The sequence below is a fragment of the Azolla caroliniana genome, unplaced genomic scaffold, assembly GCF_043228905.1.
Source record: "Azolla caroliniana isolate FFs.n. ecotype wild unplaced genomic scaffold, voAzoCaro1.0.p SCAF_1, whole genome shotgun sequence".
NCBI lineage: Eukaryota > Viridiplantae > Streptophyta > Polypodiopsida > Salviniales > Salviniaceae > Azolla > Azolla caroliniana.
Genome location: NW_028230436.1, coordinates 27,177,457 through 27,205,153, shown reverse-complemented (window position 1 = coordinate 27,205,153; position 27,697 = coordinate 27,177,457). Strand labels below are relative to the sequence as shown.

General features: G+C 37.7%; 3 protein-coding genes across 5 annotated transcripts in view; 1 reads left to right on the top strand and 2 right to left on the bottom strand.

Moving 5' to 3' along the window:
- Window positions 1-13,813, top strand: part of LOC147869362 (pentatricopeptide repeat-containing protein At2g03380, mitochondrial-like) — a 61,929-nt gene extending 48,116 nt beyond the window's left edge. Inside the window, exons 2-3 of one of the 3 annotated variants that reach the window (XM_087328589.1) lie at window positions 10,201-10,269; window positions 10,491-13,813. In XM_087328589.1, the coding sequence (XP_087184715.1) occupies window positions 10,950-13,586 (2,637 nt within the window). In that variant the 5' untranslated portion in view covers window positions 10,201-10,269; window positions 10,491-10,949 and the 3' untranslated portion in view covers window positions 13,587-13,813. Of the gene's footprint in view, window positions 1-10,200; window positions 10,405-10,490 lie in introns of those variants that run through there. The other 2 variants (XM_087328596.1, XM_087328592.1) reach the window with 2 other exon arrangements.
- LOC147869363 (uncharacterized) lies at window positions 4,068-6,523 on the bottom strand. Its single transcript, XM_087328530.1, has 3 exons — window positions 6,425-6,523; window positions 5,528-6,280; window positions 4,068-4,480 (listed from the first exon to the last, which is right to left on the bottom strand). Exon 2 carries the CDS (start codon window positions 6,115-6,117, stop codon window positions 5,560-5,562), a length of 558 nt encoding a protein of 185 aa, XP_087184656.1. The 5' UTR covers window positions 6,118-6,280; window positions 6,425-6,523; the 3' UTR covers window positions 4,068-4,480; window positions 5,528-5,559.
- Window positions 13,814-14,686: 873 nt separating the features above from the next.
- Window positions 14,687-18,988, bottom strand: LOC147869361 (uncharacterized). Its single transcript, XM_087328581.1, has one exon. The coding sequence runs from the start codon at window positions 18,954-18,956 to the stop codon at window positions 15,036-15,038; it is 3,921 nt and encodes a 1,306-aa protein (XP_087184707.1). The 5' UTR covers window positions 18,957-18,988; the 3' UTR covers window positions 14,687-15,035.
- Between the last annotated feature and the right edge of the window lie 8,709 nt (window positions 18,989-27,697).

Sequence of the window (27,697 nt, the reverse complement as noted above, 5' to 3'; positions counted from 1 at the left end):
TTATATGTAAGTATGGCATGTGGTGTATCAGCCTCTATATATTTCTCAAGATGTGACAATAAGAATTGAAACAACGCCTCATTCTCTAAGGAATCTCTTGGGGCATGATGAACAACTCAAATGTATTGTGTAGTCCAACCCTTTGCTTTATACGGGCGAGTGAAGTTCATCTATTTAGGGAAGTAGATGGCTTTCAAGTTTTGTGCATTATATGTAAGTATGGCATGTGGTGTATCAGCCTCTATATATTTCTCAAGATGTGACAATAAGAATTGAAACAACGCCTCATTCTCTAAGGAATCTCTTGGGGCATGATGAACAACTCAAATGTATTGTGTAGTCCAACCCTTTGCTTTATACGGGCGAGTGAAGTTCATCTATTTAGGGAAGTAGATGGCTTTCAAGTTTTGTGCATTATATGTAAGTATGGCATGTGGTGTATCAGCCTCTATATATTTCTCAAGATGTGACAATAAGAATTGAAACAACGCCTCATTCTCTAAGGAATCTCTTGGGGCATGATGAACAACTCAAATGTATTGTGTCGTTCAACCCTTTGCTTTATATATTATGTCCATCTATAACCCAATCTTTTGCTTTTGGATATCCATCCAACATTTCACTTGCCTCGCATGCAATTGAAGAAAGAGACAAAGAAACCACAAAGCATGGGATGCAATCTTGTCCCCACCTATTTTGCGAGCCTTTCAAATTATTTATTTTTCTAGAAATAATGAAAGTGAATGTTTGGCTCGCCTTGAATTATGCTTCACTTTACTAGTGTATCCGCGATATGGAGCTTTAAACTCACAAAAATGAGGGTATAGCCCACTTTGGCTTTAACGGTTACAACCTTACAATTTACATGTACCCAAATCGAAATACTTGAAGGCATTCAAATAGATTCTCTACCTTCGTAACTCTCCCTGACACCTTACCTAATACTCGTAAGTAGCATATAATGTGAGCATTCATGCATATCACCGATGTCGATCATTCTGATGTGAAAGTATAGATCATCAACAATATTTTGTTATTTTCAATTATAAGAATAACACATTTTGTTTAACAACCCAAACATCTTTTGTTCTTTGAAGGAGAATGCTACCTCATGGTTATTTTCTATGCTAGACGATGTTATTTGAAGTGGACCACATATTTTTTCTTTTATTTTTGACATGCTAAAGTTCATATACAAGTATTGTTTACTTTAAAGGGGAATGTGAGTAATAACATCTTTATAAGCCAACCAAAAAGCAATATCTTGAGTGTGCTTAGGTTTATTGACATTCAACTACTTTGGTTTTGTAAGAGGATTATTACAAACTTGTCCCGCAGCTAATTTTCTGTATTTATGTTATTCTTATATACACCTTGTAAACAATGCTTGAACAAGAAAACCCCTTCTTAATAACCAAAAATGATATTTAAAATGCTCACTCAATCCTACCCCTAAACCTATTGTGAGCTTATTTCTAACATTTATCAATACACTGATGAATTTCCATATTTCTGACACTTCTCTTTAAAGCAAGTTCATTTTTTCATTTCCAACTACACTCCTTACTTCTCAAGCATGCTAAACCTCAAGACATTAACAATCAAGCATCAACATGACCTCCAATTTATTAAGAACACCTTGCAAAGTGCAAATCAAAATCGATTCGATGAAGATTTTCAAGCAACCTAGACTATCTATCAACTTTTATGTTGTCTATCAACAAGGCTGCAATCTAAATTGTTGATTGAGAATTAGGTGAATCCTATATGACTTTCATTAGCCTCAATTCCTAGCAATGCTTGTATCACAACATTTCCCTACTATATCATGGTGAACAAAGAGGAAGGACTTTTTCTTGGTTTTCCCATGACCCACGTTCCAACCACATTGTCACCCTTTTGCAGGTTCATGTTATGACAATATACACATATCAATACACTTTTAGCAATAAGGCAATATTGGGAGAACAACACATGTTCTTTGACATAGGGTTGAGAGTCAAGACTAGAGAGCAAAAAGGTGGAATAATTCGAGCTCCATTACCAAAAATCTCCAATTTTCTTATTTTCACCAAGAATATCCTTCATGGAATATGACTAAGGTAACGTAAAGTGACATGCTTTTTAATTCTCTTTTTATGGACAAATTCAAATTACAATAACACCCAATACAAATGTTTTATGAAAGTTTGCCAACTCAATTCACTGATTTGCTCGCAAAATCACCTTGGGGTATCCCCACATTCAAAATGGAATCATACAAAAATAGACACATGCCATAATTTATATGACCTTTTTGAAAGTGCCCATTTCCATTTCAATACTTTTGTTTTGTAGTGTTATTTTCATTGAGAAAATCACCAATTTGCGTGTAGCTTCTCACACAATGACCGTAATACGCTTGTCTTCTAGAGCGTTAACCAAACCATAGTAAGAACCATACGTACCATACGTGCATTCGCATTCGCGAATGATTTAATCATTCGCGAAAGAAAAACACCCTCAAAGAATGATAAATATCATATTTTTGGATTAACTATTTATTATGAGGTAGATAAGCCTAAAAATGAAAAAAAAAACATTAAAAAAATGGGAAAAAAACAAAACACACACACACACACAAGAATGTTTGGATAACATTCGCATTCGTTTTCCAACGTAGGAAAACGATAGTTATACTAGACGAACACGAATTTTACGTACTATGAACCAAACTACTCTTACATAGTACAAAATGTAGTACATAGGGGTAGTACCATAAGTTTTGGGAATGTAGGGGAATTATGGTAAAGCTAAGGGGTTTTCTATTGTTTCCCCTTTTTTAATTGTACATCAAAGATTCTTTGAACTCATCACTTGATGATTTTCATTGAAGTTTGAGCAATATATTCTACTTGTTCAAAATTCCCGAGAGATAATAACTATTCACTTGAACTTCAGAATAACCATTGACATATCCTTACGGGCAATGTGGATGAGTGTGTCTCCTTGGAGGTAAAGAGAGGTGTGCCATTGCCAGTGTAGATGTGTATACATGTGTGTGTGTGTGTGTGTCTTACTCAGCAATGGAATTGTGATTCAAAATGATAATCACTGTGGGCAGAGGGACACAATGTCGTTCATGGTAAATGTACTTAGTTTGAGAAACTTCTAGATATCGTGTGGCATTGTGCAAAATGTCAGATATGCTATAAATATATATGAAGTGAAAATCACGTTGGCATTAGTGCAAGTGAAAGCATATGCAAAGAAAGAAATTTGTGTAGATATACCCAAATAGATTCTTGAGACACAAGCATTCCTCTCTATTAGTGCATCTCAAATGTACGGAGGTTGAATAACCATGTATAGACAGAAGATTGATCAAAACCACCCAACCAAATCAAACAAGTATCTTCACAATGCCTTGCCCGATACATAATTACTCCTGTAAAACCATGCAAAATCTTCAAGATAAGACACATCCATCCAAAGATATGGCCAATTTAATAAACCAATAAAAAAGAATTAACGATTTTAATTCACAAATGAAATATTCATCATCATTCAAAACAAAGAAGCATGCTCCCATGTTTTAAACACCCCAACAATCAAGTTGATGTAGACTCAAGGCTTTCAATGCTATCCTAATGCTAGTTTTGCATTCTTTATGTCATTATTGACCTTGCATATAAAATGTCTTCTCATGATAAACTTTATTTTTATAATAGAATCACGATTTTCAAAGACGTTTTGTAGTGATGAATTCGAAGCTTTATTTTTTATTTTCATAAGAAGAAATTTAATTAGCAGGATTACAAGCAAATAGATTGCTCTTAAACTAGAACTTCAAACATTATCATGTCCAACAGATACATTGGGCTCTTGTTCTAATTATGAACATTTTGTATATATCTGAGAAGATTATCTCCATGATCTTATGAACGGAATGATAGTTATCATAACATCATCTATACTGATATTATTAATAACATGAACATTAAAGGCTTGTTTTATTTCTAGTAATATCCTTTACAAGTTAAATTAGTGCATGTTTATAAATCATCAGACTCACTAATACCACTGGATTAAACAACAAATAAATCAGTAATGAATCAATTATGTGGCTCAATTCACTTTCATTATAAAATCATTCAAGTTGTAATGTAGGCATGAATACCCAGATCACTTTTCAGATCCTTTACAGTGGAACAAGGAGGTACACAAACCTCTATTTATGCAGAGATTCTGGACACGATCAATACACTATTCAAAAATTGTGAACATTATCCAATCCATAAGGGAAGGTCAATGTTCAGACTGTTTCTCTTTTATGAATTTCAGGAAAACAAAGAAAAAATACATTGTCAAAAACTGGAAAGTTATTAATGACCTGATTTTGTCAAAACTGTTATTGTAAAGAATTCAATGGGTCCAATAAGCTCATGTCCTGGCTAGCTTCCCATCACGATGACTAATTATGAGTAATGTGCCATATTCCCTGGATCACATAAAAATTTCTACATAATTAGAAAACTCTGATGGAAAGGAGAAAAACTCGATGAAATAATGCTTCAGAAAGACAAGTATCCATATCTCTATGAGGACCCAATATGAAAATACACTTTTTACATCCACATTGTCAGAGCAATTTTGTATCAACAATATCTAGCAGTTACATTTCTCGTACGATCTGCTATTGATTACATTTCCTTTCACAAAATCATCACAGGAAAAAAATACTTCTACCTTGTGACAATTTGTTCAGGAGGAACATTTCTGCACTAACAAAAAACACGCATAGAAAATATTTCATTGTTCTATAGAATCTGCGCTACACATGATTATCGTGACCTTATGAGAATCAAGCAAACAAAAACGTATTTCCCAACAACTTGTTAAAGACATTGAATAGAATGTGCTATTGATGCATTCATTATCCTTCATAATATCCTTTGCTTTTCTATAGGAAAGCTATGTAGTATTGGCTTTACTATTGATGTGTAAGCTGGATAGCATAGATTGAAGACTTTTTTCTTGCTTACCAGAGGTGATAGCTCATTACTTATAGATTAATTCTTAGCAATAGTTTGTGATAAAATATAGTGCTACAGTTTATCTTTGCTACATTTTTCTCAATACCATTATCCTAGCTTCGAGCTTCTGTTAACCCCATATAGTGTTTGATTGTTTAATCACTCTCATTTTAGCATATACTGATCCAGTTGATTCATAACTCATTACTGAGGTAATTTCAAAATTTTAATAGGCAATATCAATTATTGATCCTCTGGACATTATCTTTCACTAGGACCACTGAAACCCTTCTTCATGGTGATGATATATTTGCACAATCAGGAGGACAAAAATAGCAAATTAAAAATGTACATAACAATGAAAGGAATAACCTTTCACTCTTAACCATTCATTATCCTCCACATTGTCTTTCACTTGGAACCTCCCTCAGGACATTGCCTCACAGACAGAAAGAAGACAATATCACGCAAACATTAAATAAAGATGGAGAAATGGAATGGAATAATCTTGCCTTTCAAACAGGAGACCATCATGTTTCTTTACTCAGACTTTCACACCAATGCCATTAGCTTCAGCTTCAAGATAAGAGCACACATGTTCCATAACCTCTCGTCCTTTCGCACTGTTCTGTTGAAACTTCTCAACACATCTTTGCTCAATCTTTTCAGCCATAGACGCCAAACCAGACAGAGTATGGCAACTGATACTCGTCTCTTGTTTCAGCACGGTCCAGTTGTCATTCTCGGGATGAGGGGAATACCAGCATTTCTCTTCGACAGAGACAAAGTCCTTGAGAGTAACATTTCTAGTGACCATCTCCATGGCTTTCTGGCTCGCATCAACACTCGACTCTTCGATGCAATGACAAACTGTTTCTCCAACAATCTTTTGGAACCACCAAGGTCCCGGGGCATTGACAGTAATGGCACGTTTCGTAAAGAGCTTTCCATTAGGATCGAGGCATCTCTGTAACGTGTCAACCTCAAGGATGTGCGAGAGGCGAGAGGTGTTTTCTGGATCTGTGTATTTTCTCCAGCACGCAGAGGTCACTCTCTCCCATGGATGAAGGAATGTGTGCTCCTGTGTGTATCTTCTCACCATTTCTTTCTTCTTCTTTTTCTTTTGCTAAGAACACGGATACAAACTGGACAAAAAAACGCTGGTTTTTCTTTCTTTCTCTCACTTTGATGTTTACTAGATTTCTGTTCACTCTTCAGATTTAAAATAAAACTTGTTTTTTTCCCCCTCGACTTGATGGAACGATCTGAATAGAAAAAACTTGATGCTTCAATGGAATCAGAAAAGATCTGATAGTTTCCCCCTGATGTTTGGATTTAATATTAAAAACAATGCATTATTTAATCACTCGATGCTTTGAAGGGGGGAGAAAAGAGCGCATTTGGTCTACCTTGATGATCAGATCGGATAAGAAAGGCTTGTCTTTCACTTGTATCTGATCGGATTTTCTCGGCTCAGGAAATAAAATAAAAAATGCCAGCTGATACCTTGACGCTTGGGCGTGATCAGAAAACGAAACTTTGCGAATCGGATCAGAAAAACGTAGCTCCGCACTTGCAGAAGAACGAAAAGAAGAAGAAATGGAACCCTAAATTTCGAGCGATGGAGGAGAAGAAGAAAAATGGGACGTTAGCTTGCAGTCCAGCGAGGTCTGGAGCAGGAGGAAGAAGAAGTGTAAGGGAACGGAACCTGTGATTTTTCTTGAGAAAAAAGATTGAAGGGAACGTGTTGAGGAAGGTCAACAAGAAAGAAAATGCAAACCCTAATAACTGTGCGCTTTCTGTGCCAAAGCAAAAAAACAGAAAAACTCTGCAGGAATACATGCATACATACACACATACCATACCATACATACTGAGATGCATACATACCATACCATAACTTCATATATGCATACATCCCATGCCATATATACATACATACATACATACGTAGATGCATACATACCATAACATAATATACATGCAATGATGCATGCATACATACCAGACATACATACATGTCATACAATACCATACCATGCATACATACCCCATCAGTGTGGCATGCTCGAGACTCGAGAGAGCATTTACTCTTCCTTATTTCGATAGTGTTGTTCAATGGTCTTATTGCCCACCCATGTTTCCTCCTCCACTTCACCATTTGACCCAAATCAGCACCTCCCGAAGAGAAAATGAAAAGCGTATGGTGATGTGAGTGTGTGTGTTCCAAACTCATATTGGGCAAACACCGGGTAATTCCTTTCATTGCTAGAATGCCATTAGTTAGGTGCAAATATATTGGCTTGAATGTTATCGACATTTATGAGATAGGGATAGCTTTGCCATGCAATGACGAGATGGAAATGCCATAAAGGGTTACCATCTTTCAAGGACAATACTGGAGTATCTTTCCACAAAGTAAGACATTAGAGACGTTGGGCGACTTTAGCTTCTGAACCTCTGATAAGACAATCCCATTGTCATTTTAAAGTATGGCTCGTGTCCAACCATATATTACATACCATTTCAACTGGTGAGGCTCGAACTTGATGTAATGCGAGAGCAATGTGCCTTCCCGATGTAGTATATAGTGGTACAACTCAATAACTCCCATAATGGTTGCATCTTCTTCCTTCTTCCTAAAAACTACATGGACACTAGGGGAAGTACACGAACTATTCCAGAATTAGTGCTAAAACCATGATCCATAAACTCAACATCATAATGAAATACAAAGAGGACAAGTGATGTCAAACCACCATGGCCCATGTGAATAATGACGGAGGAAAGTAATTGGCAAATATTCTTAAGAGATGTTTCCATACCAATTGTGACGTAAGGCAATCCCATAGAAAACGTTTATGTGATTCAGCTTGTAAATGACAACGAGCAAAATTAGAGGATACACCCATGTTGTCCAACCATGTGCCAACAGCCAAGGCTTCATGTACCAATAACCACTACATGTGAAGCATTTTGTCATGATTGTTTTCTTTCCCATAGATTACCCAAAACCTAGCAAGAAACTTTGGAGTAATACGGTATACCTTGTTGATCTAGTATTGAAATGTCGTTGGTAAAACATATTGTGAATCAAACAAAATATGTCTACCTAACTGCACAATATTGATAAAAACTAAAAGTTATTATCAGTAAATGGGTATGTCCATAGATAGTTAGTTGGGTCCCATGTCAATAAGAACAAAGGTTGTTTACCAAACACCCATGATGTCAAATGTGATTTTATGTTCTCTATCGGTGGGTCAATATACAAATTGTGATCATTGTATCCTATTGCCCTTATTTTGTGTTCTATAACATAAGGATAATCGATTGCCACTTCCAGCAACGGAGACAATTGATTTGCATTATCCACATCCAAAAATGAAAGGTCTTACCTTAGAAATATCCTTTTATAGTCAAAGAGTACGTCTAGCATTGAAAAAATACATATCCATCCAATGTGAGAACTAGTGGATGGTATGGTGGCTCTATCCATAGCTTCCTGAATTTTCAAATTTTCAAATACATTATTGGTTCTCCATGAATCTTGGCTAGTACATGATTTTGTTCTTCCTAGGAACGCGATAAAAAACCTACCAGGTTTAATTAAGTTTGCAAGACATTCTACTATTTTGCCCTACGCCAATCACTATCTAGAACCTGACACTAAACCATCTAATATTGTAAAATATGGGTTTGATAATAGCCATTGTCTTAAATATTCATCATTGGCGGAACAATCTAGGTAAGACTTGCTTCCATGCAAAAAAAATAGGTCAAATAAATTTGTCCTCCCACAAATGAGATGATGATATTCTTAAATTTTCCCTAAATATCCAACTTATATCCTTTGAACAAAGTGCACCTAACCAAGGAGAGCATTAAAGAACAACAATTAAGCAACAATAATTTCAAAACAACTATTAAGCATTAAGAACAACTTATACCTCTTGACCAAGAGTAAATCCTCTAATAATCAATTTTGCTAACACCACTCAGGTCTAATCTACTGGATCAATAATACCTAAACCTCCTCCTTTGGAATGAGGTAAGGTAATTACATCCCATTTTACTTTTGGACCGAGCATGACCCTCAACGTTTCTAGACCACAAGAAATTTAATAACAATCTCCCACCATCTTCACTCATCCTTATCATAGAAAAATTTCTTCATTCAATCCACATCAACCATCTCGCCGATTAGCATCTTGCCAATGTCCCCGCAAATCATGTATTAACAACAAAAAATTAGTGTAAAAGCTTCCTCACCCACTCATGATAGTCGGCTTTGACCTCCCTAGCCGACTATTAGGAGTGGGTGAGGAAACTTTTGGACTAATTTTTTGTTATTAACACAAGATTTTCGTGGACATTGACATTGGCAAGATGTTAATCGGCGAGATGACTGATGTGGACTGAATGAATAAATTATTCTCTGATAAGGATGAGTGAAGATGGTGGGGGGGTCGAAGCCGACTATCATGACTGGGTAGATGATTGTGGTGTAACCGGTGCATGGCTGTTGTGATAAACCAGAGTGTTGATGGTATGGAGATTCAATACAAATATATTTTCAATGATCATGGAGATGAAGGACATGGTCGTTTCGTCATGGGAGAGGATAGATGGGGGTTGTCCAAGGTGGCCAATCATGACATGTGCATTATGGACTGTTTGGTGTCTTCAACTGCAATAGATGAAGAAGGCCTTGATATACAAAAATTTGCCAAAAGCAATATCTTGTGGACAAACAGGGTATATATGTTGAGCAGGACTACCAACAAACAGGGTGGACAACCAGGGTATGTTGAGCATGACTACCAACAAGAAATGTATTCTCTTCGACTACGGGAACTTGTGTGGTTATGGGGAGATTGACGATAGGGTCCCCGAGTATATCCCCTTTGTATGTGGTATATAGCAAAGGTGTTATGGGGAGACAACTTGCTTGGCTGAACTCCATAACAATAGTTTTATCCTTATATATATGTATATGTTTACCACTCCCCCTAGTGAAGTTCTTTTGAAAGTTCACACGTAGTAAGGCTCACTATGTAGGTATGGTAGGGAGGGCATGGCTTGTAATATAACAAAACTAAAAGGGCTCCATTTGTAAATTCCTCAAAGTAAAGGGGCTTCCTTACCCCCTACAGAGTTTCGAGAGAGAGACAGAGGGAGACAGAGAGAGGTGATGAAAATGAAGAACAGCAGAGGATGAACTTCAAATCGTGGGTTAATCGAGATGGAGAACGTAAGGAATTTGTTTCATTAGCAATTTCAAATGAGTGGAGGTATTCTATTGATGATCGACATATTGGAAGACCCCATTTCTGTTATCGTCTCTAGATCCCAATGGGAAGGGAAAGAAAAAATGGAGGATTTATGTGTAATCCAAATGGTTCGATTTATGTATGATCCAAGTGGTGAATTTTAATAATTTATATTTAATCAAATGGCGAATTTTTTGTGTAGGAATCCAGATAAGAAATGGGGATTCAGATGACCAGATGAGAAGGTAAAGAAAGAGCGGGTGAGGGGGGGAAGAATGGAGTTTTGTGTAAAAACCATTTCCGGGAAAAGGAATACATGATAAACTGAGAAGATTAAAAATGAGAAAAATGGAGAATTTCAATGCAATCAATGTTTGCCTGAAGAAAAATGAGGGTTAGATTATAGATTTAGAAAGTAAAGAACGAGAAACATGGATAATTGTTTCACCAGTTTGAACAATTCTCCGTTTTATCTGTGAAATAGCCCAGGATAATGGGAAATACCACAATATTGTCAACGGAATTATAGTAGGAAATGTGTGCCGGATTGTATTCCCTTTGTAAATATTAGCTACCGACAAGTTCATGAGATCAGCAGTTGTTTATTAGTTAACAAGGGAGCCGTTTTCCCAAGTATTGGTGAGAAGGGAAAGAATGAAAAATGGAGAATTTATGTATGAAAAATGCTGGACAAATGAAGATGATTGATGATTGTATGGAGACCAAAAAATTTTGTGTGCAAGAGAAGGATCATGCTTCAATTTTGGAATCCATAAAGGTTTGTGGGCAAAGGAAAGATCTACGAAAGGGTGTAGAGATACATTCTGATATTCTCAAAAAAAAGCTTTATCACAAAGATATATTCATCACCAATTCTCTAATGGGCATGTATATAAAGTGTAATGCCTTTGCAAAAGCTCAAAATGTCTTTGATGAGCTGACAATACGAACTGTAGTCTCTTGGAATGTATTGATCACTGGGTATGCTAAGTATAGACTTGTGGATGAAGCTCTAAATTGTTTCAAACAAATGCAAGAGCAATGTATATTTCCAGATGCATTCACCTTTACTTGCATATTGAAGTCTTGTGGAAGCATGGGATTGATCAAGAAGGGAAAAGAGATACATGCGGAGCTCTACAAGGAAAGGTCGTTGGAGAGTAATGTCGTGATTGGTACAGCATTGATGGACATGTATGTGAAATGTGGCATGATTCTCAAAGCACTAGAAGTGTTCGATGAACTTCCAGAAAAAAATATTATTTCTTGGAATGCCTTGATAGCTGGTTATTCACAACACGGGCTTGGTAATGAAGCTCTGAGATACTTTAAGATGATGCAAGAGGAAGGCCTTTCCCCAGACGCTATCACTTATACTTGTATCTTGAAGGCTTGTGGTAGTACAGGAGCATCAAGAAAGGGCGAAGAGCTATATGCTAAGATTAGCAAACAAGGGTTATTAAAAGAAAATATCATGCTTGGCAGTGCATTGGTAGACATGTACTCAAAATGCAATATGACAACAAAAGCACGAGAAGTATTTGATGAACTTCCAGTACAAGATGTCGTCATGTGGACGACATTGATTGATGGATATGCCCAACAAGGCCTGGGTGTTGAGGCGTTAAGTTGCTTCAAAGAAATGAAAGATAAAGGTTTTTCTCCAGATGCAACCACCTTTACTTGTATCTTGAAAGCTTGTGGTAGCCTAGGATCAGTTGCAAAGGCCGAAGAAATACATGCTGAGATTAGGAAGCTAGGGTTAGTGAAGAAGAATACTGTACTTGGCAATGCATTGGTGGACATGTACTTCAAATGTGGTCTGATTCAAAAGGCAAAAGAAGTGTTTGATGAGCTTGCAATACGAGATACCATTTCTTGGAACATATTGATTGGTGGGTATGTGCAATATGGCCTCGCAGATGAAGCTTTGAATTGCTTCAGCAAGATGCAACAAGAAGGCATTTCTCCAGATGGTGTTACATTTACTTGCATCTTGAAAGCTTGTAGTAGCATATCAGCTCTTGATAAGGGAGAAGAAATACATGCTGATATTGACAGGAAAGGTTTACTAGAAAAGAACATTGTGCTTGGCAATGCAGTGGTGGATATGTATGTAAAATGTGGTGCACTTGCAAAGGCAGAAAATACATTTAATACACTTTTGGTTCGAGATGTTATCTCATGGAATGCATTGATTTCTGGTTATGCCAAACATGGTCTGAATTATGAGGTGTTTGGTTGCTTTAAAAGGATGCATGAAGAAGGCCTCACACCAGATGCAGTCACCTTTGTTTCTATCATGAAAGCCTGCGGGAGCTTAGGCTCTTCTGAGAAGGCAGAAGAAATACATGCTGAGGTTAGGAAACATGGTTTGTTAGGAAAACATATAATGATCTGTAATGCATTAGTTGACATGCATGCCAAATGTGGTTCACTTGCAAAAGCACGCGAAGTGTTTGATGATCTTCCGGTAAGGGATATTTTCTCATGGAATGCACTGATTTCTGGGTATGTCAAGCATGGACTGGATGCCGAGTCGCTAAAGTGCTTTGCTAAGATGAAGGAGGAGAGTATATCACCAGATGGGGTCACTTTTGTTTGTATCCTAAAAGCATGCAGCAGTATGGGGTCAATGGAGAAGGGAGAAGATGTACATGTAGAGATGGGCAAGCAAGGTTTTCTAGAAAGAGATATCATGGTTGGTAGTGCATTAGTAGATATGTATGCTAAATTTGGCGCAATAGAAAAAGCACAAAGAGTGTTCAATGAGCTTCATGTACGGGATGTTGTTGCTTGGAGTGCATTGATTGCTGGATATTCCCAGCTTGGTCAGGTAAAAGGGGTTTTTTCCATATTCGACCAGATGATAACAGAAGGTATAGTACCGACTTTGGTCACATTCATTGCATTGCTCACTGCATGCAGCCATACTGGTCTTGTTGATGAGGGTCAAGTGTTCTTCACTGCAATGAACATTATATATTCTCTCACACCAACTCATGATCACTACACATGTATGGTTGATCTATTTAGTCGTGCCGGACACTTTGGCAAGGCTGTGATTCTGATTGAGAAAGTTGAATGCTCAGACCGTCTTCCACTATGGATAACTCTGTTAGGTTCTTGTCAAAAATGGGTAAATGTGGCACTTGGGCAGTATGCCTTTGAGAAATCAATAGAGCTGGATGCAGAATGTGTCACCGCGTATCTTTGCATGAGTAATATATATGCTGCAGCTGGCATGCGATGGGAAGAAACCAGAGTTGAAAAACTGATGATGAAATTTGGAGCATAAAAACACAAAGTTCAGGGCAATCATCCATTCTCACAGAACACATTAGAAGAGGAAAGGAAGCAAAATGAACTAAGAAGAATAGCAGCATGATGTCTTATGTTGTCTGGTCATGCAGAAGGTTTGAAATTTCTTTAGCAATCTTGGTGAACATGGCTCTTGCATTATTTGTTTGCAAATAACGTTTTGAGAGCAGGTGTGGGGGCTTATAATGACATCAAGTTAACCTACAGGATGTGTTTAAACAAGGGAGTAATAGCAATCATTATGGCCATCTCTAGACTTTACATACCGGTAAAAGGGTCTTTGTATATAGAGGAGATTTACAACATCCATAATTATTCCAAAAGGGCATGAAGAGCCATACTCTTCGGGGGCATTTTGCTGTGCATTGCCATGTGAAGGTTATTAACAATCATGTGGATAAGAAAACTGCAATAGCCTAGATGTTTAGCACATGATTCGAATTTACAAGATTGCTACATGCTCTAATAATTTATGTATATTGTAACATAAATGAATTATGTACATGTTTCTTTCATGTTCATTGTGTTTTATGCACAAGCCATGATTCTTGCTATACACAGTGGCTAAACTCTGCAAAACATCCACTGTTACGACAGTGCAAATGCACTCTTCTCCCCCATCAGCATAACTATCCTTCCCAAGGTTATTATGTATATCATGATAAGTGAAGACGGTTGAAAAACTTGTATGAGCAAAAGAGAAGGTCCCGTTGTTAATCCTCTAGATTTGTGCACATCAACAATTGGAAATCAGTTGGGACAGCAAGTACGGATGAAATCAGCAAAGCATAAATCATAAATTGTTTGTCGATATCCAAATAGAATCTAAGTAATAAGGAAAAGATGTACTATAAAAGAAAAGTATGGTTTCAAAGAAAACATTGTTTAGTACAAAATACCATGATAAAAAAAAAAAAATATCTTCTATACCCTTCCCAATGACTTATTTTTGAAAGAATTTTGAAGAGACAAATCTGGCATCCAAATAGTGTTTATTTGTCATCTTTCAAACCAATCATTTAGTGACCGAATTAAGAAGTGTTATCAAACATGTTAGGATAACATTAAATACAGAGATCAAAACAAAATGACCCTTTCTATTGATATTTGTACAAAATGACATCTAACAAACGAGGGAGGGACAATCAAGTGATGATCAGACAACTTGGATCAATAATATCATTACTATAAATGAGAATTCAGAGGCACATTCCTTATGATAATCTATGGTCACTTAGGATGGTGATTAGATGATAGTTACTACCACACAATGATAGATAGGCAAAGATCATGTTGGCATAAACACTGTTTTGTACAACCATGAGTGCATGCCCTTTACAATACATCAAACTAGGAGCACCAACACACAAGAAGCAAGACATTCAAATTTGGTGATACAAAAGAAATTGCTATCTTTATCTTTCAATTAAACTGAGCTATCCATTTCCTTCATCGATTTGACGACCATTTGCATTGTCGGACGCTTCGAAGGATCTTCGGCAGTGCACAAACAAGCAAGTAACAATAGTTTCACCATTGTATGCTTCCATGATCCATCAGAGATAACAGCATCTAAGGCTTCTGAAGCTTGTCCCTGTTTCACCATATTTCTAACCCACCCTACCAAGTTACCGCCTTCCACATCTTTGAACTCAACACCAGTTGCTTCTCTTCCAGTTAAAAGCTCCATCAATATAACACCATAACTATACACGTCTCCTTTAGTGCTACACCTCCAACTTTGTCCATATTCAGGCGGTATATACCCGAATGTACCTGCTATGCCAGTGCTCACATGTGTCTCACAAGCACTAATAAGCCTTGCAAGACCAAAATCTGCTACCCTTGGCTCAAAATTCTCATCAAGAAGTATGTTGCTTGTCTTCATATCTCTATGTATGATGTGTGGGATAAGGCTGTGGTGTAAAAATGCTAAACCTCGGGCTGAACCCTCTGCTATTTTGAACCTCTTCTCCCAATTCAAGGACTCGAGTGCGTCGGCCCTGTTCCGGAGCCATAGCTCTAAGCTCCCATTCACCATGTATTCATAAACTAGAAGCTTTTCTTCACCAAATGAGCAATAACCCAACAAAGGAACGAGGTTCCGATGCTTCACCTTGCCTAAGGTTTCCATTTCAGCTAAGAATTCTCTATGCCCCTGTGTTCGGGATTGGCTTAGCTTCTTCACAGCAACCACTTTTCCATCCGATAACACGGCTTTATACACAGTGCCGAAGCCACCATCTCCAATGATATTAGCCTTGCAAAAATTGTTAGTAGCTTTTAAAAGGTCAGCAAGAGTGAGCCTTAACAATGGCCTCTCAAAAGTAGCCACGTTAATGCTCAATGGCTCTCTCATCTTCTCATTGAAGAAAATCTCATGAGAATCGTTAAGTGAGGTTATCTGATGATTCAGTTTTCTCTGCTCTATGTCTTCGCAGAGATTGTCTTGAATGGGCATTTTCCTTCTTAAAAAGGCTGCAATGATGCAAAAGCAAGCTACAAGAACGCCCGCAGTGATAGCTAAAACAGCCCCTGGGCTTAGTAGAACGCGGTTTCTATGTCCAAATGATGGCGATGATGATGGCGATGATGATGAACAATGTGATGGAAGCATAGAGCCACATAGAGCTTTGTTCATGAGGAAAGAATCCTCAGATAACTTAGCACAAATTCCTTCCTCTGGCACCTCTCCTTCTAGCTTGTTCCCCGAGAAATTGAGAAAGGTTAACACATCCAGATCACACAGATTCAGCGAGATTTCACCTGATAGATGATTCTCTGACAAATCGAGATAAGCCAACTGAGATAGCTCTCCAAGCTCGGCCGGGATCGGTCCCGAAAACCTATTCCTGTGTAGATCAAGGTAAGAAAGGCTAGAGAGGTTCCCTAAACTCTTTGGAATCGTGTCATCGAACATGTTCCCGCTTAGATCTAAAGCTTGAACTTGATGCCATACGATGCTCTCTGTAAGAAGATCTGAAATCCCACCTCTTAACTTATTTGAGCCTAAATAGAACCCCACAATCGAGACCATCTTCGAATACTCAGCTGGGATTTCACCCTCTAACTTGTTGTAGCTCACATCTAAGTGTGTTAACCCAGTGAGCCTCCCTAGTGTGACAGGAAGAGAACCTGAGAGCTCATTATGTGTGACATTGAGCTTAACTAAGCTAGTCACTTCACCGAGTTCCAAGGGAATAGTTCCTTGTAATAGGTTGAAGGCCATGTTTAGACCTTGCAATCTGCCCAACTTGCCAAATGAAGGGGGGATCGATCCGGTCAATGCATTCTCAGAAAGGTCGAGAGTTGTCAAGTTATATAGCAGAGATAACTCTTCTGGAATTGGCCCACTTAACTGATTCCCTTGAAGCAAAAGATTGACTAGAACCGAGCAATTCCCGATGCGATTAGGAATTGGTCCGGTCAATCGGTTGAAAGACAAATCCAAGACACCAAAATGCTGAGTGAACATGGAATCGGGCATATTGAATTCCTTTGAAACGGAGCAAACTTTCTCAGGTATTCTTCCTGAGAGTTGATTATGTGACAAGACCAGACAATCAAGCACGGGGAGTTTCCCGAATATGCCTGGTATTTCTCCCGACAACATATTGTTACCTAAGTCGAGTGTAGCAAGCTGAGAGCAGTTTCCGAGCTCAGGCGGTATTCTCCCATTGAAGTGGTTCGAACTTAAAGTGAGAGTTGTGAGATTCTCTAGCAACCCTAGCTCCACAGGAAGCACCCCTTCTAGATGGTTATTATCTAAACATAGTTGGCTTAAGATAGATAGCTTGCCAACATTACCTGATAATGACCCTGTCAGGAGATTACTCCGGGCCGAGATCTCCATTAGAGATTTAGATTCCCATATCTCATCAGGAATTGGGCCCGAGAAGTTGTTCCCATCAATGCTCAGGGCAACTAACATCTCTAACTTGGAGAGATACCCAGGTAACCATCCGGTTAGTTGATTCCCATTTAGTTCAATATCGGTTAAAGAAGAGCAATTCTGGAACGTGGTATCGATGGTTCCATTGAAGAAGTTCCGGTTGAGAAACAGTTGTGAGAGGAGAGGTGCATTGCAAAGCTGAGTCGGCAACGGACCTGAGAGGTGGTTACCATTTAAGCTCAAGGTAACTAGAGATGAGCAATTACCTAACTCAGTCGGGATATTCCCTTCAAAATGATTGGTCGCCAGCAACAGAGAGCTGAGGAGCTGCCAGCCCCCTAACCAGCCAGGGATGGGTCCACTGAGTTGGTTACCTTCCAGAGACAGCGAGGCAACGAAACGCAACCGGGAGAGTTCATCGGGTAGCTTTCCGGTCAGCTTGTTGAATGAGAGCTCCACGATCCGTAAGCCATCACATTGTCCGAGGTCTGCCGGTACCGAGCCGTTGAAGAGATTGTAGGGCATTATCAATGATGCGAGGTTCTTTAACTGGCCGATCGATCCCGGGATGGGCCCCGAGAGGTAGTTGTGTGTGAAATCGATCTTCACCAATGAGCGCAATCCTCCGATCTCAGCTGGCAATTGCCCTGTCAGCTGACATGAGGCCATGTACAAGTTAGTTAAGTTAGTTAGCCCCCCTATCTCTCTGGGCAAAGAACCACTGAATGAGTTTTGTCCCAGTGAGAGGTCAGTGAGAGACTTTAGGTTCCCTAACTCACTTGGAACTGGCCCTGTGAACTGATTGTTGTTGAGATCGAGGTATTCTAAGCTTGTGAGATTCCCTACCTCCGGAGAAAGGTCTCCAGAGAGCTTATTACTAGAGAAATCCATGACTATTAGGCTGCTAATTTCCCACAATTCAGTGGGGAGAGGTCCGGAGAGAGAATTGCCACTCAATGAGATGGAAGAGAGAGATTTCTGAAGCTTTCCATTAAAGCTTGAAGGTGGGATTGGGCCAGAGATGAGGTTAAGGCTAAGATCGAGTGCCTGCAGGTTTGGTAAGGAGGAAGCCATCTGCGGTGGAAGAGAGCCATAGAGGAGGTTGTCATGAAGGTCAAGGTGTTGCAAATACTTCAAATCGCAGAGATGGTCCAAAGAGAGGTTTCCTTGTAGCGACAGAGAAGGAAGAGAGAGGGAGATGACTCTGTTCTGTTCATCACAGCTCACACCTGTCCATGAGCAAGGAGAAGAAGGGTCCGATATGGACCAATTCAGGAGAGAGTTGGAGGGGTCTTTTAGGTTATTTCTGAAGCTTAGCAGAGAGGATATGTCCGGATTAGTACTAATCGGCGTGGTTAGGGTTGCAGTAGTGGTCCATATTAACATATGGAAGTATAGAAGAAGAAGAAGAACAGGGGAGGTTAATAACCTTCTTGTCAGAGAATGCATTATCATCTGATAAGAGGAAAATGCAGTTAGAGAATGAAGAATGTAGACAGGAGAAGAAGAAGAAGAAGATGTTGGTTGAAAAAGAGGAACAGACGAAGAAATGGGCTATGGAAAGCTGTGTGTTTATCTTGATCTGTTCTTTGAGGCTATATGAGAGAAAAAAACAGAGGAGAGAGAGAGAGAGCTATGGAAAGCTCTGTGTACTTTTGCATTCTTAGGTTTGTATGAAGAATGGAAGAGGAGGAGGAGAAGTAGGGCTATGGCAGTGGTGAGAAAACACAGAGACTGGAATGGATATGCCTGGATATGGAAGGCTCTTGTTTTGTTTTTTTTGTTCTGTTTTGATGAAGATGATAGTGATGAAAGGAAACAGAGTAGAGAGAAAAAGAGAGAGAGAGAGAGAGAGAGCTATGGAGAGCTCTGTTTTGTTTCTGTTTTTATGGCCAAATTGGCTCGTGTGAGGCAGAGAACGAGAGTGTGTCTGTCTCTAGAGATAGAGAGAGAGTGGAGTAAAAAGCAAAAAGAGAAAACAAAACAAAAACAAAAAACAAAAAAGCAGAAAAAGGACTATTGGATTGACTGATTGAAGTACACGCAATCTCCTCTCCTCTCCTCTCTCTCTTCTCTCTTCTCTCTTTTCTTCTCTATAGTTGGAAGAGTTTGGCTAAATGTTTCCTCCAAAATCCTAGTTTTAAATTAGGGGAGAGTTAGTACATACATGTATTGTTGTCTCCTTGAGATAATGAATGATATGGGAAAACAAACAAATCCTGGGGGTTCCCGAGGAGCATACAAGCAAGGGGGGGGGGGGGGGGGGGCGGGATGGCCCTTCCGACTGCCCGATTCCTTGCTCTTCTTCTGCCCTGCTACATGCTCAACCAACCCCACAGTAACTACTCCTAGAGATGTTACCACAAACACCATTTCCTGACTCGTGCTGATCGTCGACCCACCCGCGTTATCATTGTGATGTGACAAACCATCGTGGCCTCTGATCAAGGTATTAGGTCACCTCCTCCCTCTGAAACCCACAGTTGTGCGATGCCCATACCCAACGTGGCCTCTCGTGCCCTTTGAGTCGCCTTGGTCTTTACTCTCGATCGCTGCCAACCTGCTTCAATGTGTGAGATTGTTTTTGGGTGAAAGCTCAATAGCCAATGGCCTTTCTTTCAAGAATGGATATGTGAATTCATTCCCCATTCATTGGAATTCCTAGGAGTTCTCATACATGCATAATAACAAAGACAAACAGTAATATTATGTGATTTAGCTATAAATGCCACATAATATCTTCACCCAAGTAATACATGTCAAGAACAAGTAGCCAATTTTCCATCCATTTTTTGGTTGGTTCGTGTTTAAGATCATGCCCCAAAGTGCATACGTAAATATATACACCGATAACCAATATAATTGTATCTTGGGGCTAGGAGCCCTTGGAGAGGAGTAGACACTTAGGCCACAATAGGTTTTAAACATTGTACATACTCACCTCTATCTAGCTAATATGAGATGAAACAATTTAAGAAACATGGGAAAAGTGAAACCCAATATTAAAACTAATGCTTACACAAATAAACTTGATCAAGTGTATGTGACAGAGATTGAAATCCAACTCAAATTCTAGTTTAAATGCACCGTCACCTTTAGATTGCTTGAATTGTATCGAATTTCACTATGGATTCTTAAGAAGGAGAATACACCTTAAAAAAATACAACTCTATGCTTTTGTGTCGTTTGAACCATATCAAAATTTGCAAGGGTTTTAGGAGATGTGCGTAATAGTTTATGTTAACTCAAGGCCCACATAATCAAATGTCCCCATACAAATCTCTATTTTGTGTTTGCCAAACAATGCAAAAGAGAATATTTGGTATAACCAAATAAATAATCAAAACTTTTTCATATTGTGACGATTGAATGCTAATTTTGTCCTCACAAGGAACCTAACAAATTATATCATTTGAACATATAAAACTTATGTTGAAACATGCTTGCATGTATTGTCATGGAAACGACCAAACTCTTCCAGGAGAACATGCTTTCTTGTAATACAAATAAAAAAAACTAGTTTATGTGGTGATAAAAAGCTTGTCCCATTACGTACTCATTCATTTTTTCGAATGTTTAATGAAACTGTACAGTTTTAGTTGCACGTGAAATGGCATATCGAATATCATGTGCCTAAAGTAATGCCCTAAGAACTAGTGAGATTAATCATAAGACTTTAGAGCTAATTTTTCATGTGAAGTTTCGAGAGTTTGAAATGATGGGGTTGGTTTTCATTGGTCTTAAATTCCATACGCTTTTGATGCCTTTCCTTTACATTCACTTTCGAGATGTGTCTTTCTAAAGCCAAGGAAGTGTCGCTTGGACATTCTGCTTTTTTACATGTTGACCTGACCCATTGAAACTAGTGTGTGATCATAAATGTCATGTATTGCGACAACTATTATCTTCAAACTTAGTGGTAACAAAAATTGCATACTATATACCCTTTGCACTCGATGAAGATGTGATTAAATACATTTGACTTTATACACTGCTACACACACATCTTCTTCGTCTTCTTCTCTTTTACCATAAAATATGATGTTTCATTCAAGTTCAAAAAAAAAAAAGATTCTATAATTTGGTTTATTCATAAATGTCTATTCAAGGAATCGTTGAATGTGTTGTAATTTATTAAAGCTAATAAACATTTCTTATACCAATTGGACATTCAACATATTTATATGTATATATATATATATGTACATTGATGTTTTGTTGATGATTGAGTTCACAACTTGCTCCTGAATAAAACTTCATTCTTCAGTATTTACCTCGATGTTAGTTTGTTTCATGGCCTACTTCCATTAGCACTTCTATATACATTTTTTATACACACACTTGCCTTCTCATTTGTGTTTTACATACCGAGCATGACCAATGTTGGTATCCATATAAAACTTTATGTTATAATTGTTGAGGATACCGTGGAGCTCCAAAGTAAGAGTCCAAAGGTTAGAAGGCATGCCTTACTTGGAAAGTTAGGAAAATCAAAAACATTGTTGGGATTTCAAATACTACAAATATAAAATGTAATGTGTCTACAACCTTATATCCAGAGAAGGTTTTATAATGTATGAAGGGTTGTCACGTTTATCATATCACGAACAATAAAGTCCCCTCTATCTTTATCATAACCATATGTGTATGCTTCCATCCAATGGGACCTCATAAGACCTTTGTCATTGATTATGAGTGTCTGTGTGTTTGTGTTCACACTCAAAGGAAGTTACATCGTTGTACACAAGCAAACACCTCTTATCTCTAAAAGTGAAGATCATGTTATCTCTAAAGGTAAAGGATGTGGCTATAGGCACGCACACTCAATATCCGTTTGAGTTCTCATGATGCATTTGTTTTGAACGGCAAGGAACTGATATCCAAAAAGAAATGTAGATTTTCATAGCAAATGTTTGCAACGAAAATAGAATTGTGTCGCAACTTAAATCCAACTCGTCTTTTGACTCTCCATCTTCATATCTATCTATTTCACTTTATAATCTATTTCTTTCTCATCAACATGCTATTTCTCTGTCCACACATGATGTACTATGCAAGTTTATATCTCTTTTAACCCTAAATTTCTTGATTTGAGTGGTTGAAGCAATCTAGTATCTCTTACGCACAATAGAATCGTTTTTTTATTATTACAAGTTACAAGTTAGCAAGACTTACTTCCCGTGTTCCACATTGTTATCTTTTGTGGTTATAAAAATAACATATGGTCACTTCCTACCATGTAATTATTATTCCTAGAATGTCTAAGTTCATGTAAAACATATGGAAGGCATTTTATGTTTTTTACTAAATAACCATGCATGTTGAACTATGTGCTTACTTGACACTTATGTATGGTACATGCCATTAACATGTTTCATATGGTCGTGACTCGTCACATTGTGTGCCCATAGTGGTATGTGCATATGGCCACCAGTACCATAGTTAGGTTTTGGCTTAACAATGATCTATATTAGGCATAAATAGAACTAAGACCTCGCTTTAACTATTGGGTTGTGGTTGTACGTCAAAATACTTTGCAACAAACCCAATTTGACGGAAGACAATGTAGCAATTATGCACAGGATAATTGGTAATCTCAGTGACTTGCAAATTATGTAGTCACAAAAAAATAAGTGTGTTCATAACGATTGAAATGGTTTAGAAAAAAGCTAGCAAATTACAAAATGTTATTCATTCACAATACTATATGTTAATGTATGGACATGCAAGAACAGTGACCACGTGACCATATTCATGATAATGAGCGTATGAGAGATACATTTATTGAAAATAATCCACTAGATATTTCCTACATGAGTCTAAGTTCGTTTTAGACGAGAAAATTAATGGTAGCCTTTGTCTTCGTACGGTATACCTATGTAATTGATTCTCTTAATTCATGTGAAGTAGGAGGCATTATATGGGTTTAAGAATTTTAGAAAGGCAAACATATAATAGTTGAATTTTATAAACTTACTAGTTTACCTTACCTTTTAAGGTGCAATAGACAACTACTTACAAGTTAGGAGTTAGGACCCACTTCTACAGGAGAGTGACAGGGTAGGGTCTTGTCCTTAAGTATCATGTGTGTGTGTGTGTGTGTGTGTGTGAGAGAGAGAGAGAGAGGTTTAAGGTAGAATTGGTATGTGCATCATTTGAATTTCAGCACAGAAAATTACGTGAAGGGTAAGATTTTCACGAGGAAGGGTTTCCAAGTAAAACTTCCACATTCCAAGCTTCAAAGTTGGCCCACACACATAGGCATGCACGGTTTGCTCTCAAAACTTAAGGCATACTCTAAGGGTATATTTTGTTTGCAAGCAACGTGTGACATAGGACTATGCAAACAAAGCGAGAGCAAAAAAAGGAAAGCATCTCAGTGCAAAGGTAAATGTTGATCTTTACCCTCTTGATGTTTATGAGAATATGATTCCCCCTTTGTTTTTGTTTCTTTCATGAAAAAGCAAAACAAATGTTGAATCATGAGAAGGAAATTTATCGCGTAGATGGGAAACCAATCATATCCTCGTAACTTATTAGGAAACTTGTCCTAATGTGCTCTCTTGCTTATCCTTGTTAATCTAGGAAGAGAAGCATTTATGCATGTAATGCCCTTTGACGTCATCAAATTTGGTATTGAGATTAAGACCAAATCTTGGATTTAGATTGTTTAGTAGGTGATTGGACATCCTCATCTTCTCGTCTTTCTATCCTCCAATCTTTGAAGTATCTCATGATATTCATATAACATAGGAAAAAACATCAGAATTGTTTGGGTGTTTACCAAACCAACCTAAGCTCTAAAAATGACCTGAATGGTGCGTCCAACAACTTTTGTTGGCACTTACAAAGTAATATGGTTGGTTTTGACAAATTATGAATGCTTCTAGAAATATCTGAAAAGGAAGGGGTGCTTTTTGCCTTAAAGCAAACTTTGTTCTAGAATTTTTTGTGTTTTGGCCTAAAACAAAATATGCTCACACACACTTGTGACTCTACCAATATGTTCGAACCCATTGGCAAATGATGTTATTGATCAAAAGAAACATTTTCATGGTTGTGAAGATGAAATATCGCAATGAGGGTTTTTTTATGTGGTACCATGCTTGTTGCACGACGTGCAAATATTGTGGTTTTACTTCAAATCATTTGTGAAGGTCTATTTAAATTTATCCATTTGATTCATAAAAATTATGCACGTGTATATCGGTTGACGGTACATGTGAACCACTTAGACAAGAAGTACACACACACACACGTAGCGAGAGAGAGAGAGGGGGGGGGGGGCACTTTTTAATGTCCACAATGATAGATTGCAATCTATGGGATGGGGCCTACCCCATGGAGAGGAGAGAAAGAGACATACATTTTCTTATTGTCCTCAAAGGCTAAATATGACCAATCGAGTTGAATTAAACATATTCACGTAGTGTGTGTGGAATCAATAAAGAGTGAAGATATTCAAGAACGTTGAAATATTGAGGCATGAAAGTCGATCCTTGAACCCAATGCCTTCTATTGCTAGATAGCAACTTACTAGAGAGAGAGAGTTCACGTTAAAGTGGTGTTTAAAAAGTTTTTTCCCCCCGACAATAATCCTTCTTTGTAAACTATCATATGCGCTTTTCTGATTTTCATAGGATTACAATGTGGGATGTCGCAAGTCCCGAAGTTTAAGTTGAATCAATTTAGAAACACATTTGACAAGAAGTCATTAGCACGCAATCCATCATGACTGATTTTTTTTCACTATGTATCAATGCAATAAGTGTACACACATACACTCACATGGCAGTGGGCACTATGTTGTGGAATCAATCCATCCTTACCACTCACACCATGTTATTAAAGACTCAATCTTGAAAACTTGACATTACAAGGCAATATTTTCACAACCTAATTATGTTTGCATAATTGAATTTTATTTTATATTTTGTATTATGGAGGGGCAAACATTCACAAATATGCATGTATGTAACAAGAGAGATACCTCAAGTCCCAAAGCCGAGGGTGCAATAAATTTGTATACACCTTTGGGACAAAGAAGCTATTGGTGTTTAATCCATTATAACCAATATATGCATGCCCAAATCTAAGTCATTTATTAATTTTAAGATAGGAATGTACTTGCCGAAGATGGACTGACTAGTGTGCTTTGTATTTCACATGTATGCATAACTGTGTATTCACATACTTTACATACATACATGGAACCTTGAGGTTTATCAATAGAAAAGGATAAAATCTTTGAATCTGATGGTATAAGTGAAATTTTATAATTTCATATAAACCAAGGAATCCTTCATATACATTAGTAATTGCCACAAATTTCTGGTTTTAGATGCCATGTTGTTCATGATTATCTTAGAACTATAAAATGGTAGGCATGCCACAAGTCCCCAAATTGTAGCCTAGGTTGCATCTATTTGTCCTTTAGGCCAATGAAGTCATTGATGTGTAATCTGAATGACTATGATAGTTTCTTATCACTACATTAGGATTATGATGTGATAGGCCCAGTGCCTAAAGTGAACCAACTTGTAAACACCAATTGGGCAAGGAAATCATTGGTATGTCATCCTTGTCATGAAATATGTCTTCATCTAAATTGTTAATGTCTAGAGTTAATGTACTTAGTTTAAGATTGTCTTAATATTATATCAATCCAATGAGTGCATATATAGGTATATATTGGCATACTTACATACAATACATGCAAAAAATGGGGGATTCTTGGGTATTTACAATTGTAGCACTCATAAGCTCAACTACATCCTAATGTTAGGCCCTCATCTAGCATCGACATGTTCTTTTCAACTAAATGGTTTGAGTCAAATCTCACATCACACACTCAAGCTTAGCAACTAGTTAGTTGTTCATTGTTCGTAGACACTTGATACAATGATAACCCTTGACACAATGATAACCCTTGACTTCTAAGGTGGTTGAGTTCGGTTTTTTACAATTCCTATTTTCAAGGTCTTTTGTAGTCTGTAAAACAAACCCCTTAGGAATTACGCATTTGTGTCCATATGGCAAGCATTCTAGATGAAACATCCATTCCAAAAGTCACAACCATCCCATATTGTCAATGTTGATGTCTAGCCATGTCATTGTTGTCCACCCTTGGATCTATTTACAACCAATAAGGTGTTGCCAATAGCAGAGAGTAGTCGCTCTTTACTCTGGTGCGCGGGAAAACCACATAATGCGGAGATTGTTGGAAACTAGGCTAGAAACGAAACAATGGGAGGGCAAAAAGGAACTGATGGATCAATCAGCCAGTCGAGGGAACTAGTTGTTAAGTACAAGGAGATCAACATAAGCTCGATTGATTGGATTCACATTAATGAGGGGATTAAATGAGGAGGTATACAGAGATCACGATGTGGACAAAAAGAAGGAACCATGATGGGTTTTGTAAGGAGAAGATGAAGAAGAAAGAGAGCAAATACATACATACATACATATACATACACACATCCATACACACACACATAAGATACATACATACATACATACATACATATATGCATGTATGCATGTATGCATGCATGTTCATATATCATTAAGGCACCCAAAATCCACACTAAAAAAGAGAGCCTTGGGTAAAGCAACTAAATTATTACGAGAAGTAAATAATGCAAAGAAGAAGGAAAACACTGCTCGATAAAAATTTGATAATCATTAATATTCCCTGCAAAATTGGATTTTATTTTTCATAAAAATGTGAGACGAAATGAATAGTAAAAGAAGAAGAAGAAGAAGAAGAAGAGGAAGAAATCGTACAAAATGTAAGAGGAAACGTGAAGTGATGGGCAAGTAAGTAAATAGAGAGAGAGAGAGAGAGAGAGTAATTTGGATAATAAAGGGCTGTCTATTTGTATTTTAAATAAATGGATTGATTAATTAATTTGTCATTATTAAATGTTTTTCTTGAATTTATGGTGTCTGAAGAAAGTGTCAGTGGCAAGGAATCGAACCCTTGACGTACGTACAATCCCCCCGCCCCCCTATCCATCTACATATATATGTATTATGTATATATATATATATGCTATTCCTACTGCTAACTGCTATCCCTTCTCAATCATTTCTTTGATTTTTTAATAAACATAAAAAGAAGAAGCCCCATTTCTTCCTTATGTATTGTAGTTAGTTTGGATCCTTCTTGAAAGTTGAGAGAATTCGAACCC